Source organism: Sinohyriopsis cumingii, chromosome 6 (assembly GCF_028554795.1).
Source record: "Sinohyriopsis cumingii isolate HCF-2022 chromosome 6, ASM2855479v2, whole genome shotgun sequence".
Taxonomy (NCBI): Eukaryota; Metazoa; Mollusca; class Bivalvia; order Unionida; family Unionidae; genus Sinohyriopsis; species Sinohyriopsis cumingii.
In genome coordinates, this window is record NC_142966.1 from 526,700 (window position 1) to 540,652 (window position 13,953).

Sequence of the window (13,953 nt, forward strand, 5' to 3'; positions counted from 1 at the left end):
AAAAAGATTAGTAACTATGAAAAGTGAAATTGCATGTACATACGTCAGCACACAACTAGATAAAAGACATAACTAAATAGCATTCAGGACATAATGCGCTACTTTAAACATGCAGAGTACAATAAACTCATAAATACATATTTACTTATGCTGTTATTAGAATGCATTATAGACATTATACTCTGCAAAATGAAGGATATATTACTAGAAAGACGAGACAATTATACCATTAGTCAAGAGAAGTCCTTGATAAGATGCGGGGAAATAATGGATAGCACCACCTTTCCTGTATCATTGAGATACTAAACATCTGTGCTGATTGAAAATATATGTAAGCTAAAACATAAAAGATCAATTTTAATATTGAGTGAAAAAAGATCAATGTGAACCCAAAGTTGCAGATTGTAAAAATTATTTGTCGATCGGAAAAACTCCGCTTTATACCCTGGATCATGCTGACCTTGGATAGAGCAATAACAGAGATCATAGTAAGATACTGCAAGCCGGAAAGAAACAAAAAATCCAAAGTAGCTGTCATATTGTGCTGTGCGAAAAACACATTCCATCGTTGAATCAGTCCAGGTAACTAAAATACAACATTTACAGTTCACCGATCTCATATAATGTATGTTGTATAGAAATGAAATATCACCTTTCAATTGCAATAATACCTCCAGGATAAATCACATGAAATTTGCATAGGGGCGATCAGTGATACACATCAGGGGCTTGACGTACAATATTTCAGATTATGTTAAGTTGCCAAGGAAACTCCAACTGCTGTAAAACTATTAAAAGTAAACTGATGCAAGGTTCAATTAAAGACAAATACAGATGCTTTAAATCCAGAACATTAGCTCCTTTTATGGAACGCAAAATGGTTTTAGACAACTTGATTGTCGTATCGTGCTGAGTTTCTCTCCTTCAAGCCTACATTGCATCACCTGATGAGTGTTTGGTTTAGCTCTGCTCTAAACTTTAGTACTTGACAGCTAATTCCGATGCAGTACAGTTCTAGCTTTAAAGCTTCTGCATTTTATTGATGACTGATAACTTAGAAATATTTGCTTTAACAGTTTTACAGCGCACGTAGCTACATAGCATTTAAATATCAATTGTCACTTTGCCAAATAAATTAGCGCCATTTGGGTTCGACCATATGCACAATACAGGTATTAATCTTGAATGTGTTCTTTCACATGAAGACAATAGCAACAGTCATAATACTATATATTGTATTGAAAATATTATTGTCACACACACACACGCATATATATATATATATATATATATATATATATATATATATATATATATATATATATAGAGAGAGAGAGAGAGAGAGAGAGAGAGAGAGAGAGGCCTTGGGTTGACGAAAAGACAATCGTCCTTACAGATCACTCAAACATATTACCTGTTCGAACCTCGATTCTAACAACAGGGGTATATGAGAAGGCTTGCCAATATGGTTCCGTAAGTCGTCGGTTTTCTAATGGTATTCCCGGATTCTACATTCACCAAGAAATGGCTGTCATGTGTGGCCTCTAATGTGTAAAATTTGCGTTAAACCCCACAAAACCAAAATCCGATGACATTATCAATCTGGAATGCGTCATCATTGTAGCGTAATCATATTAAAATATTACTGATTTGTTATATTTATTAACTGTAAAATTATAAAAGTCTTTTGTTGTTTGCATCTGTTTTATGCTAGTTGGTAAAAAGACCCCGTGATACGTGTTAGATTAAAAATTGATTGATTTCACTTTTCATTATATGTTCGATATTTATTAAATTTCATGTGTTTAAAGAGATATACTAGTGTCATTTTTATTTTCTTTAAGTCTTGTAGGTTAACAAGAAACTTATTCTTAACAGGTAACATGGAATCTTAGAACAAAACAATTTATAGCAATTTAATTACAATAGTTTCGAGATATTACACTCTTTGTCTCATCAGCACATTTTCCCTACATTATGAGCAAATAACTATGCAAATCAAATAAAATCTAAAGTCTGTATTTGTTAAATTTGCAAATATTTTTGCCATTTCTTTAGTTGTATGAATTTACTCTGATACCCTGGTATTTTCTTGTCTGTATGACTTGTACAGAACTGCTGATGCGCACAATACAAGTTGAGGATCAATGTATTCTCCTAAAATAGTCAATAGTAGAAGTATCAGTTTATTACAGTCTAGGGGCGTTGTCACGTGATTTTGAGGCTATGTATATATGACTATAAATATCGTCAAGTTAATACCTGCAGCTGCTGTGGAACTTGAGATCAGGACTGACTGTTTTGAAACTTAGATAAAGGTAACGCTTTTTACATTTAATCAGGGTCTACATTTTACGATTAACCTTTGCCAATGTGTGAAATTGTCTTGATTGTAGATTGAGAGATGGAGAAAACTTATATACTGGTGCAAAAGTCGTCTAGTTTAGAGGAGAGATCACTAATTCAAGTGTCAAATCAGGGGATTTTAGATGTGTAACATAAATGCTTCCACGATTCTTTTTGTAAGACCATCTTTAAATGACAAAAATGAAACAAATTAGACACAAGCAAACTACAAAAGATTTACAGATTTTATGTGAATTTGAATACAACATTGATTGCAAATGGCACACGCCCTTGAGAATTAGTGGGAGTGGTCCACATGATAATGTTATCAGATTCTTTTTTATGTAAAGAAATTTAATGATGTTGGAATTAGTCATGCTTTACTGGACACGCAACATGTACATACTCACATAATTTACTTGCAAAAAATGACAAAATGTAATAGGAAATGGGTAGAGTTAGTTATACATCATTAACATAGTCAGAAATGTGTAATGTATTAAACTATTATTCGAAGGTATAACTTAATTGACTAAGACTGGTGAAAATCATGAATTGATATTATTTGTTTTTTTATATATTAGAATCAGATCATTACATACCAGCTTCTAAGACCAAAATTAAGACAGGATACGGTCCCTTAACTCGTGTGAACAGCTGAACCGCTATCTGAAACAGCCACGCGACAACAAAGTTGAGCAGACGAAGGGCTCATGGTCAAGACTGCTGACCTTCTGTTCCAGTCAGTTGGTGAGTAGTTTAAGTAATTTTATAGCAGACACATTATTCTCTGAAATGATAGTTTTTGTGGTAACGAACGGCATTTAAATTCAGGAAGGGTGGGATTGAGGTTCCTGTAATTTGGACTGAGTCATATTATTTCCTGATGATGTGCTTGTAAATCACGCATAATAGTGAAGGAATAAAGAAACAAAATCGAAAAGATGACGCACTATGTACAAATATAGTAAATTTTCAACGTATATATAGAAAGCTAGCAACTGCAGTACATTTCTTAGTAATAGAAAGTACAGGTAGATGGTACGGTGAGGGAGAAATTAGCATGCACAATCCTCGACATAATGTAGAAAGATATTGCTAAGTTGGTCGTTGCACGCGTGAATAACTAGCTTGCTCCAACGAGTGCTCGATGAACAGTATCACAAATAGATGTCTTTTATATTGTTATCTCCCCTAATTACTCTGTGCGAAAGAAGACGCGAAATTGCTATTGCTGCTTAGGTGCGCTCTACAGTTTCGTATTTTGCATAGGAGTAGAATTTTAAAGAAAAAGAATTTCCCCAGCTTTCCTCAATGGTTATACTAGCTATTTAAAAAAGACCTTGTATATCTTAGGTATAGTTCAAAGAACCTTTAATTCCCTTTATTTTGGTGTATGATTGATAGGTGTAACATGAGTTATAGAGTACATAGCTTGGCCTTACTCCCGATGTGCACCTTTCAAAAAACGTGCAAGCTCCACTTGGTCACTTTCACTTGAACTTCAGAGATAAATTATATAAACAAAGAGCCCATAACGTTTGTTTACATTTTATATATTTGGTAATTCATTCATTGCACTTTCAGAAGCTGTTACTGTCTAGTCTGGCAAAATTCATTTCCCCTATTTTAATAGCTGCTTTAGACAAATTCAGGCTGATTTTTTGAGCACAAGGGAGCAGTCATTTTAGTTAGCAGAGTGCTTAGATCATTTACAGTTTCCAAAAGTACAATATCCAAAGAAATGTCATCCATATTACATTAATGTAGCATAGAGGTATGCCAACATTCTCTCCATTGTGCATGTTTTAAATGCAAACAACTTCACCTTACATACATCACTCTCTTAAAAGTATATAATAACTGGTGAGTGCCCCCTTAGGAGAGGCCATTGCTCCAATAAATTCCGTTGACTGAACGAGTGAAATGAATGGATACATAAATGAATTATTACATCATTTATTTTAATAAAAGATTTTTTTTTCTGGTGTAAATAAATTTACAAATAATCAGAGTTATAACGGTGTAAGTAGTTCAAGCGAATTAATATTTTTATCTTGCAGCTATGAAATTAAAGTGATATATTTACTTAATCACTTCACAAAAGGTACATATTTTGAAGCCTTCACTTGCATTGTGGAGAGAAACGAAGGTAAATGATTTTTCTTTCCATATAAACGATATTTGATGAAAACGACCATCGGCCATTCATATAAAACTTCTTGTAAATAAAATTTGAATCGAATTATACGTTAGTTATTGTCGTTATTAGTGCACGTGAAATATAAATTGCTAGTTTGTAGTCTTCAGAGCTGGTGTTACGCACTAGCAGGTCTGAACACCTTTAAGACAAATTGTAAGAATGCATCCCAGGAAACTTATAAAAGCAGGCTTAAACGTCCAGAGTCAATAAACACACATTTGTTCACTAACATGTGTGCATTAACACGCAGACGTTCTTATTCAGATGCAATTGTAAAATGTTATGTAAACAAGCTAGGTGTCTGTAAAACATACATATTTAGCACTAGTTGTTTGAAACCTTATTACGAATATATTTATTTTAAAACTGCAAATGTCTTAGCATTGTACCACACAATTACCCTGGGAATATTTACGTTGCATCTCTGAAAAAGTGGCTCTTGTGACAAGCCCATGTGGTTTTACATAACTGATGATAAACTGTGTATTATCTTCATTAATCAATTATGTCATTTATAAATATTTACACCAAATAACACGATACATATTATTTTATATGGATGATAAGACTTCTTATCGGCACAAAGATTAAACATATCCGCTGTAGATTGTTTTAACAAGTCACCATAATGTAATATATTGACCAATTGTTTTAACAAGTCACCAACAAATAATATATAGACCAATTGTTTTAACAAGTCACCAACAAGTAATATAGAGGCCAATTGTTTTAACAAGTCACCAACAAGTAATATAGAGACCAATTGTTTTAACAAGTCACCAACAAATAATATATAGACCAATTGTTTTAACAAGTCACCAACAAGTAATATAGAGGCCAATTGTTTTAACAAGTCACCAACAAGTAATATAGAGACCAACTGTTTTAAAGTCACATTAATGCAATATTGACAGAGACCAATTCTTTTGACAAATAACCATAAAATGTAATATACATATTAAACAAATTTAGCAGATGCAGATGATAATGCAATCAACATTGTAGGTTTGAATGTCAAATATTTCAGTGTCAGATATTTACCAGGAGAAAAGTATGAATACAGATCAGAGACGTATGAAACATCATTGTAAGCTCAGTATATTGGACTAACTTTGTTTTGCTTTTAAAGAACCTTAAGACAAGATGGTGTGCTCCCTCACGGACACTATTCATATTCATAAGCTGGAAAGCACTTTACCCCAAACAAGTTCACAAAATCGTTCCTAAAAGCGACCACAGAAGAAACTTTCATCTTATCGAATTATAGACCCTATATATTTATGAATGTTGAATATTGCCATTACTTTCCTGCCTGCATGACGCGCACGCGATGTCTGCAGCATTTCACGAAACATTACTGTTTCTTGTACAACGTGTGGGTTTTATTTGCATATGGATGGACTGGCATCTCTTTAAAAAAAAAAAGAACCATCAGAATATATATCAGCATTTCCATCAGAAAAGGATATCAGCTTTATGTAGACCTCAAAGGTGTCATCATAACATTCGGATATGTCTCAGCTTTATGCCTGTAAGACTCAAAGGAGGAAATACATAACAGAAAGCCAAGACAAGTCGGTTGAGAAAGTATTGATAATTTAAACATATCGATCTGGTTTCAATGAGTCGTGCAACTGTAATTATTTATTAACATGAAAACAAGCAGGTCAATATTTGGTTGACCATGTAAGTTATACAAGATATCGGTATCTGGCTTCCTTTAAATTTGTTCGCCGAATTGTTTGGAACTATAATCTGCTATGTTATTTCAAACATGTATGTGTTCTGCTAAGAACCGAATTGCTCACACTATGGGCCATTTCCATGTTGTTTCAGCTAGTCCGTTACATTCAACTGACTTTTTTAGTAATGTACCATGCAGCATATGCGTCTTCAATCACAAATTCTGCCTTGTTTCCGGGCAACATTTTTTATATAAATATTTTAATTATATAATGGCTGCGTTCGCTTCAAGGAAGTTTAAGTTTTCTTGTTACTGTTTTGTCCATCCACGACTTTAGGTTTTGGTCTATTACTTCCCAACCACAAGCCTATTCTCAAAGTATAGAAAGATGTATCAGTAACTACATCACTATCAGGACTGCCATTGTTATGTATATTTGATTTGCATTATTTGTTAGCTTTTCTATCCTTTATATGCTATGGATAATTGTATTTTGGATTTGACCTTGTCCAAAATCGAGTTCATTTTCTACTTCATATGAATGGTTGATTTGGGTTTATTATAAAACATGTTGATGATAATCTGAGTCCAGAACATTGGAAATTGCCCATGAAATGCAGAGCCTACCTGGCGTTTACCACATCTTGTATTATATTGTTAGTAACCGACCTTTCAATTATAACTAAGATTTTATCTCGTAATCATTTCGAACCCTCCAGAATAAAATTTTCCACTAAGTAATAGTTTCTTTTAGAAAATGCGAATTGTGAGATGCGTCAGGTAGAGGGCTGTATCATCACGTTTATCTAGAAATCGTTCATTTGTGTTGTAAGATCTGATCGGAATAAAATTGTATTATTGCTGTGTCCAGTATTTTCTCTGGGTTAGCACAGGCACATCAACACTTCCAGCGTTGGAATTAGTTTTGGAATACCATTAAAGTTTTTTCAGAACTTTAATCATGAGGACTTGTGTTAGAAATTTTAGGATATTTTGGGATTTAATTCTGGGATTTAATTCACAATACCTTAATTTATGATGATTGTTTTTCACTTTGTATTCTGGGAAATAATTATGTGTTGAATGTTACAAAGCGTGTTGGTTTTCTCTCTTTTCTATTACTTAGTTTAAGAACATGGAGTTGTAATACCATATGTAATCTTTTATTTTTGTACAACGTACTACATCTAAAAGATGTGGCTTTCCAGAAGTAATTCTCCTGGTTTCATCAAATATTTCCTTTGAAAAAAGGACTATATTGAATAAAGGTCGTTTTTTGCCCCTCTTCAATTTAGCCATATCATCTCTGATACATGCACGAGGTGGTTTGATTTTATTTCTGACATAAATCTTGTGTTCACATGTTGGTTGCAGTGGAGACCGTGTAGTAAGAAAATATCAATTAAGATACACGTTTTTTTTTTTTATCTTTTTCCAAGCTTTTCTCATTTGATGTTATTTATTTATAAACTATTCACTAGTTTAAAAGGACAACAGTGTTTACATTATTTATTTGATCTTACAGTTGCATCAAAAAAGATTTTAATTCGATGCCCCGATTTAGTTATTAAAAACACAGGATTAGTAAATCTAATTTTCAAAACTTAACACAAAACTGTTTGAAGTTCCGATCCAAACATTAGACAAGTACTGATGACATTACAACTGTCTGTTTGAAATATCACTATTTCTGAATGATATGATCAACGGATAAGCATTTCTAGGGGTATTTGTGAGTTTTCTTGTTCACCGAAGTTTTGCTGTTTATTTACTTGCTTGAAGGAATAAAAAAATATTCTTTTGAAGGTTTTTTACTATAGCGGGAAGACATACACACACACACACACACACACACACACACACACACACACACGGAGCGCCTGGTAAATTAAAGTTACTGACACTAGAAAGCATAACTCACGGAAATATATCTACCACTTTTAGAGACTTTTCTTTCCTTTTAACTACGAAAATGTTTCCAGGGTCAAAATTGTGTGAATACTAACCGTAACATTAATTAATGTCGCTGATGTAAAGACTTAAAATGACACCAAATAAAACTAAGATTTCAATATACAAATAAAAGGTGTTTTTGTTTATAAAACATGGATATAATTCCCACCTTTCGAAGTAAACATTCAGAAAAGTTAAAGACCGCTATTGTTTACAAATGTGTACCAGAAGTCATGTTTCGGTCCTTTATGTATGTACGTTATTACGTTATTGCATACTAGCTTTGATGTGAATATTGACTGTTGAACTTCCGCGTTCTAAATCCAGTGGCACAATAAAACATATAAATTACTCCACCTTAATCCTTTTTGTCTAAATTAAGGCTTGTGGATTTTATGGAAGACCATATCGAAGGATTTACAGGACTTGTAACAAATTCTCGGAAGTCCCAATCATCTTAACATACTTGTATTTTTCATATTAGTCCGAGTGTTAGCTAGCGCAGGCACACACACACACACACACACACACACACACACACACACACACATATATATATATATATATATATATATATATATATATATATATATATATATATAAAATTTAATATTATGTACGTATGACAATATTTGTAATCTGCAGAAATAATTTCTGAAATGTAAAATAGTTCATTGTATGGAAATTTTCTGAAGCGCGACAGATGTCAAAGAGTCAAAAGCAATACAGAAAATTGTTTACTGAAATCGAGCTCATTAATATAGTCTGGATTATTAGTTAAACACATCAAACGCTAACAGGTTTTACAATAAAAAAATCATTTTCATCTTTCTTTCGCAGAAACCGCAGCGAATTGCACTAGTATATATTGCCCATGGAACTAGAAATAATAGAGGATATTTTCAGCCTTTAACATTGTTTATGCTTGTCAAATTATTTGTCAACTAATATGCTTCTGGCCTGATGTTGATAATTCCTGAATAGTTTATCATAACTTAATGTTGTTAGTTCATGCACAAACACGTCTCTCTCTCTCTCCTTTTCTCTCTGTCTGTCTGTCTCTCTCTCATGTATACATGGAGGTTCAAAATCGAACAGCTTGATGCCACAGACTTGGCAACCGGTATTTTTCTCAGTATGAAGTTACATGAAAACAAACAAAAATGATCTGAAGGTCGGCTATTTAGTTAAAATCAGTGTCATTATGTAACTCTTGGATTTCAGTCTCAAATAAAACCAATTGGAACGGAACGTCCATAAGCTTGCAAAATTTACAGAAGAATTAATGAAATGAAATAGATTATTAAACGCAGGAACTCGAACATAAATGGCATGGTTACTTAGGTAATTTCGATTATTAATACGTTCACTTTTTACTTTCTGTCCGTATATTAGCAACTGTGATGGCAACTTCAAGATTGCGAAAGAAAAAAATGATACAATTTGGATTTTACTGCTAACTTCGGGGTTTTAGAATGTCGGATATTCAGTCCAAGTATGTTTTGTTGCCTTTTACCAAACGACATGTAGACATAAGTCATTCTTACGGAATCGAACGGTTGACATATACATGAAAGTGCTATTAGATAAACACCTTTACCTTCATCATTGTTATTATTTAGAAGCACCCATATTTAACACTTGTAAGGTACAATCAGGATTGATATCTATATTTTTGTTGCGCTTATTGCCGCTGACTATGTTGACAGTTGCAACCCTTATTGTTTCAGGACCTGGAACTTTGATAGTGAATGGGGAAATAAATAAAGGCCCTGCTACTAACATTATTGCCACTTTAACGTACTGAAGGATGGCAGTGGCAAGTAAAACTGCAGTTGTTGTTTATGAGACGCTGAAAAACATGTCAAGGAAGATGCAGTGTTAACCCTAGATGGTGTAATCCAGAAAGTTATAAAACATTCTAATTAGTACGATGTTATCACTAACTCATTACATTCTATAGATCATATAACTGGAAGCAGTAATTTGGGAAAACAAGATGAGTCACTTTATTCTATGCTGCGGGTCGAGCCACGCTTGTTGCAAATGATATCTATGTTGCCGACGACGCAGATTCCGAGGACTTTGTTATTACGTGCCGCAGCGCTTACTGCGTGAATCTGTGACCATGGCATAGCTGGTAAACACATGGCATATACTAACCTGCATATAATGCATATTTTGTCGGCGCCCCAAATCAGTTTAGTTAAGGTATGCACAATGCATTATAAGGTGGCGGTGTGCAGAGGACAGGCAAAATGCTCACATTGCAAGAAAGTTCTCGTTCCAGCTGTTCTGTTTTCTCTCCACTGTGTCTGTCGTTCCCGCTTCAACTGACACGACACAACTGAACATTGATGCAGGATTTCCAGCGAGGCTTTTCATAATCGCTTAGCGGGTAGATATTCAATGTACGATTAAGTAAGGTGTTTACTTCATGTAGGATTAGTAATGCGACTATTGGCAATGACCTTTTACACTCCGCATTAAATTCTGAAAGCGATCTATTAACAAGCTTTAATAATATGGGCTTGTGGTTGCACGTTTGACAAAGTTAATGACAGCTAGCTAACAAAAACGTACATTTAGGTACAAAAATTGTCAGTGCTGTTTCTACAACTTAGTGGATTTATCTGAGGATTAAGAATGTAAGGTAAATACATCATACATCTGTATGATAAAACCAAATGGCTATATAGGGGTGAGCTTGCTGGAACAAAACAACACTTTAATAGTCAAGGTCAGGAATTCTTGACTTTAATGTAAAATTCGCCTTCGTACTGAAACATTCGTTGAGGGCATTCTGTTCATTGATGTCAAGTACGAATCGAAATGGTTTTCATGAATCAGAACTTTAGCGGTATATGCGTAAGCAACAGATACCAAAAAGCCAGTGGATTTAATTGGTTATTTAAAGAGATTATGATTTTATTTCCTTATATTTTATATGTCAGTGGAACAAAAGAATGTTCGTATATTAAAATGGATAAATGTTATAAATAATTCAACTAATTTATTAACCTTACAATGTATGTAACATTGTTCTCTTCAGATTCATGTGCAATGGAGGGACCATTCATTGTTTTGCAACTACTGCTGATGCTGATAGCGACTGCTTACATTACCTCTGCCTGTTCTTGTTTTGAACGAACGTTTGAGTCTTATTTGTGTGACTCAGAATCATCAGGTTAGTATGATTTGTAACCGACACATATCTAGCATTTCTAAGTCATGTAATCGCCATTATCATCATCATGAACGATAATTTCATTGATAGTATTGACGATACTAACAAGGTCCATGATGATGACCTGTATAAAATTACTTAAACCTCTTTCATATTGTGTAGTTACTTGTGATGCAAATAATCATTCTGCATCTCATAAAATTAGAATCACGTCCACTACAACATGTACGTCAGCGTTGTTAAAGAATGGTATTTCTTTCTACTTAGAGCATCTAAACTTACTTTTAGAAACCACTTCTAGTCCCTGCCTCAGCGTTCCTTATTTCGAGTAGTGTACGGTAAAAAGAAGTGAGCGGCAGAACCTATTGTTTTAGTGATTGTTTGAAAATGCATATAACTTATTAAACTTAAGATCATCACTACAATAAGGCGAAATCATACTTATCTGTTTCGAACGGAAAACGCAAGGTTTCAAATCACCATCGTCTCCTTACAGTATCAGCTCTATTTTTAGTAATAGTGTTCACGCTAATGTTTCAGAACTTTTAGTTAAAGAACTTAAAACTCGACACTGTGTTATTCTCGTATGCATATTATACAGGTCATAACTACCTAAGGAAAGATTCAAATTGAGCAACTGGAGAAACCAGCTACAAAATATAGCCATTTGTTGAAACTATTTTACTATAATAAATTACAGCAAAAGGAAAAAATATGTTGGAATAAAGAACAAAAATTACGATTTTATTTTAAACCTGATCTGCTTTTATGCATTCACCAAGGTAGCACCACAGGGACTAAAAATGAGACAGGACGTAAGCTTTTTAGATCATTTAGTTGGAGAATATTAAAAACGTGGAGTCTCCGAAACAAATACACCAGATAATACAGCTTATTGCAGTATGAACATTGCCTCATTTCTTATTGTTAGACGTCTTTCCAAAACTATCTTGAGTTCGCAGATTTAGAGATCTTACCTTGATTTCATCAACACAAATTAAAAGTAGACTGAAAATTAAGGTTAAGAATCCAGCGATATGATTGGTTGAAATTTACATTTATTTTCAAATGACCAATTAAATGTCGTGTGTCTAAATTATAATTAAGACTTGTGATGATGAAATTGGGTTATGTATTGATAGACTGAAGCTTGGCTTAATTTTATACATTGCAGTGTCTTACGCCTAGACTTAACTTGCAAACTTATGTTGTGACGTGTATCTAGTATGAAAACGAGAGCAGGGATAAACTCTAAGCATCCTTGTGACAACTTGAACTTTAAAACATTTATTTATAGATAATATAAACAATCACATAATTTTTGAATAGTCACTATATATTTCATGAGAGAATCGAAATCTACGAACCAAATACCACCTAAGCAATCCTCAGAATAGATTCAATACGATTCATTTAAAAATGAAATAATTGTAACGGTTAAAGTTGTAAACTTTTATATTTTGTAAATATAGATGATTTTGATAACAACAGATGAATCCAAAGTTCTACTTTGGACTTATAATGAACAGTCATTATCTAGGTTAATGAACATCTTCGATGCTATAAAAATGTAGAGGTCAGTAATTCGAGCTGTCTCGACTCCTTTGGTCATAAGATGTTAAAGCTGTTTCTCAGCCACTGCAAAGATTTCTTTACTACCTGGGTAATACAAATATAGAAGAGAAAATGTTTCCAAATATATGGAAATTAGTTAATGTTGTACGAGACTTTAGAAAGGTGTACAACTATCGTACTAACTACAAACGTAATTTATTCACATGCTGCTCTGGAGTACCGTTCTAAAGGAATGTATTATTGATATGTTTAGAACTTAGTTCATGCAAATAATCTTTATCTGGATAGATATCACTCTGACATTTCACCGTTGATTTCACTTAATTGGGATTTACAATACTTTATGTCTAACAAAAGAACGAAATAAGGATAGCTGTATGATATTCTGTAATAAATTACAAGCTTTTGACAGGGTGCCATCGCGGGCATTTCTTCAGTTATCCGAAACAAAGAATAAATAATGATGTACTTGTCTGCTTTGAAAGTTTTCTTATCGAGAGTGAGAAAACGTTATTATTAAAGATTCATTATCAAGTGTTGATCACAAAATGCAAGAATACCCAAGGTTCAATATTATGCCCTGTAATACTTTGGTTTTATATATTTAAATTGTTTTGCTGAAGCAATGAATTTTCTTACTCGTCTGTGTGTATATGATTCAGCATGATAGTAACCTCATAGTAATAAACATTGAATTGATAATATTTCATAAAAAATGAAGGTATATAAACTTGAACTATTTATAGAGTACGAAAGCGTGCATTTTATTTCTTCTAACTGACACCTTGTTTTGACGATTTAAAAATAATTTAAATTAAAATACATTTTAAAGAAAAGGTAAAATTGTCGATGAAAATAATTATTTGGCAAACGTCTTTCAATCTACATTTAACTTGACCTAGGTATCAATAGAAGGTTCTAGAAAACGTCAATTTCCATGGAAGTTTCCACTAAACATTACAACCATGGCAAAGTTCAGGTAGGCGAGAACTCTATCCATAATCC

At 33.3% G+C, this 13,953-nt stretch overlaps 1 protein-coding gene across 2 annotated transcripts in view; it reads left to right on the forward strand.

The window, feature by feature from the left end:
- The first annotated feature begins 2,180 nt into the window (after positions 1-2,180).
- LOC149796255 (metalloproteinase inhibitor 2-like) overlaps positions 2,181-13,953 on the forward strand; it is a 40,472-nt gene continuing 28,699 nt past the window's right edge. The window contains exons 1-3 of one of the 2 annotated variants that reach the window (XM_089960894.1): positions 2,181-2,318; positions 2,931-3,096; positions 11,239-11,373. In XM_089960894.1, coding sequence (XP_089817020.1) covers positions 3,060-3,096; positions 11,239-11,373 — 172 coding nt within the window. In that variant the 5' untranslated portion in view covers positions 2,181-2,318; positions 2,931-3,059. Of the gene's footprint in view, positions 2,319-2,930; positions 3,097-10,689; positions 10,840-11,238; positions 11,374-13,953 lie in introns of those variants that run through there. The other variant, XM_089960895.1, reaches the window with a different exon arrangement.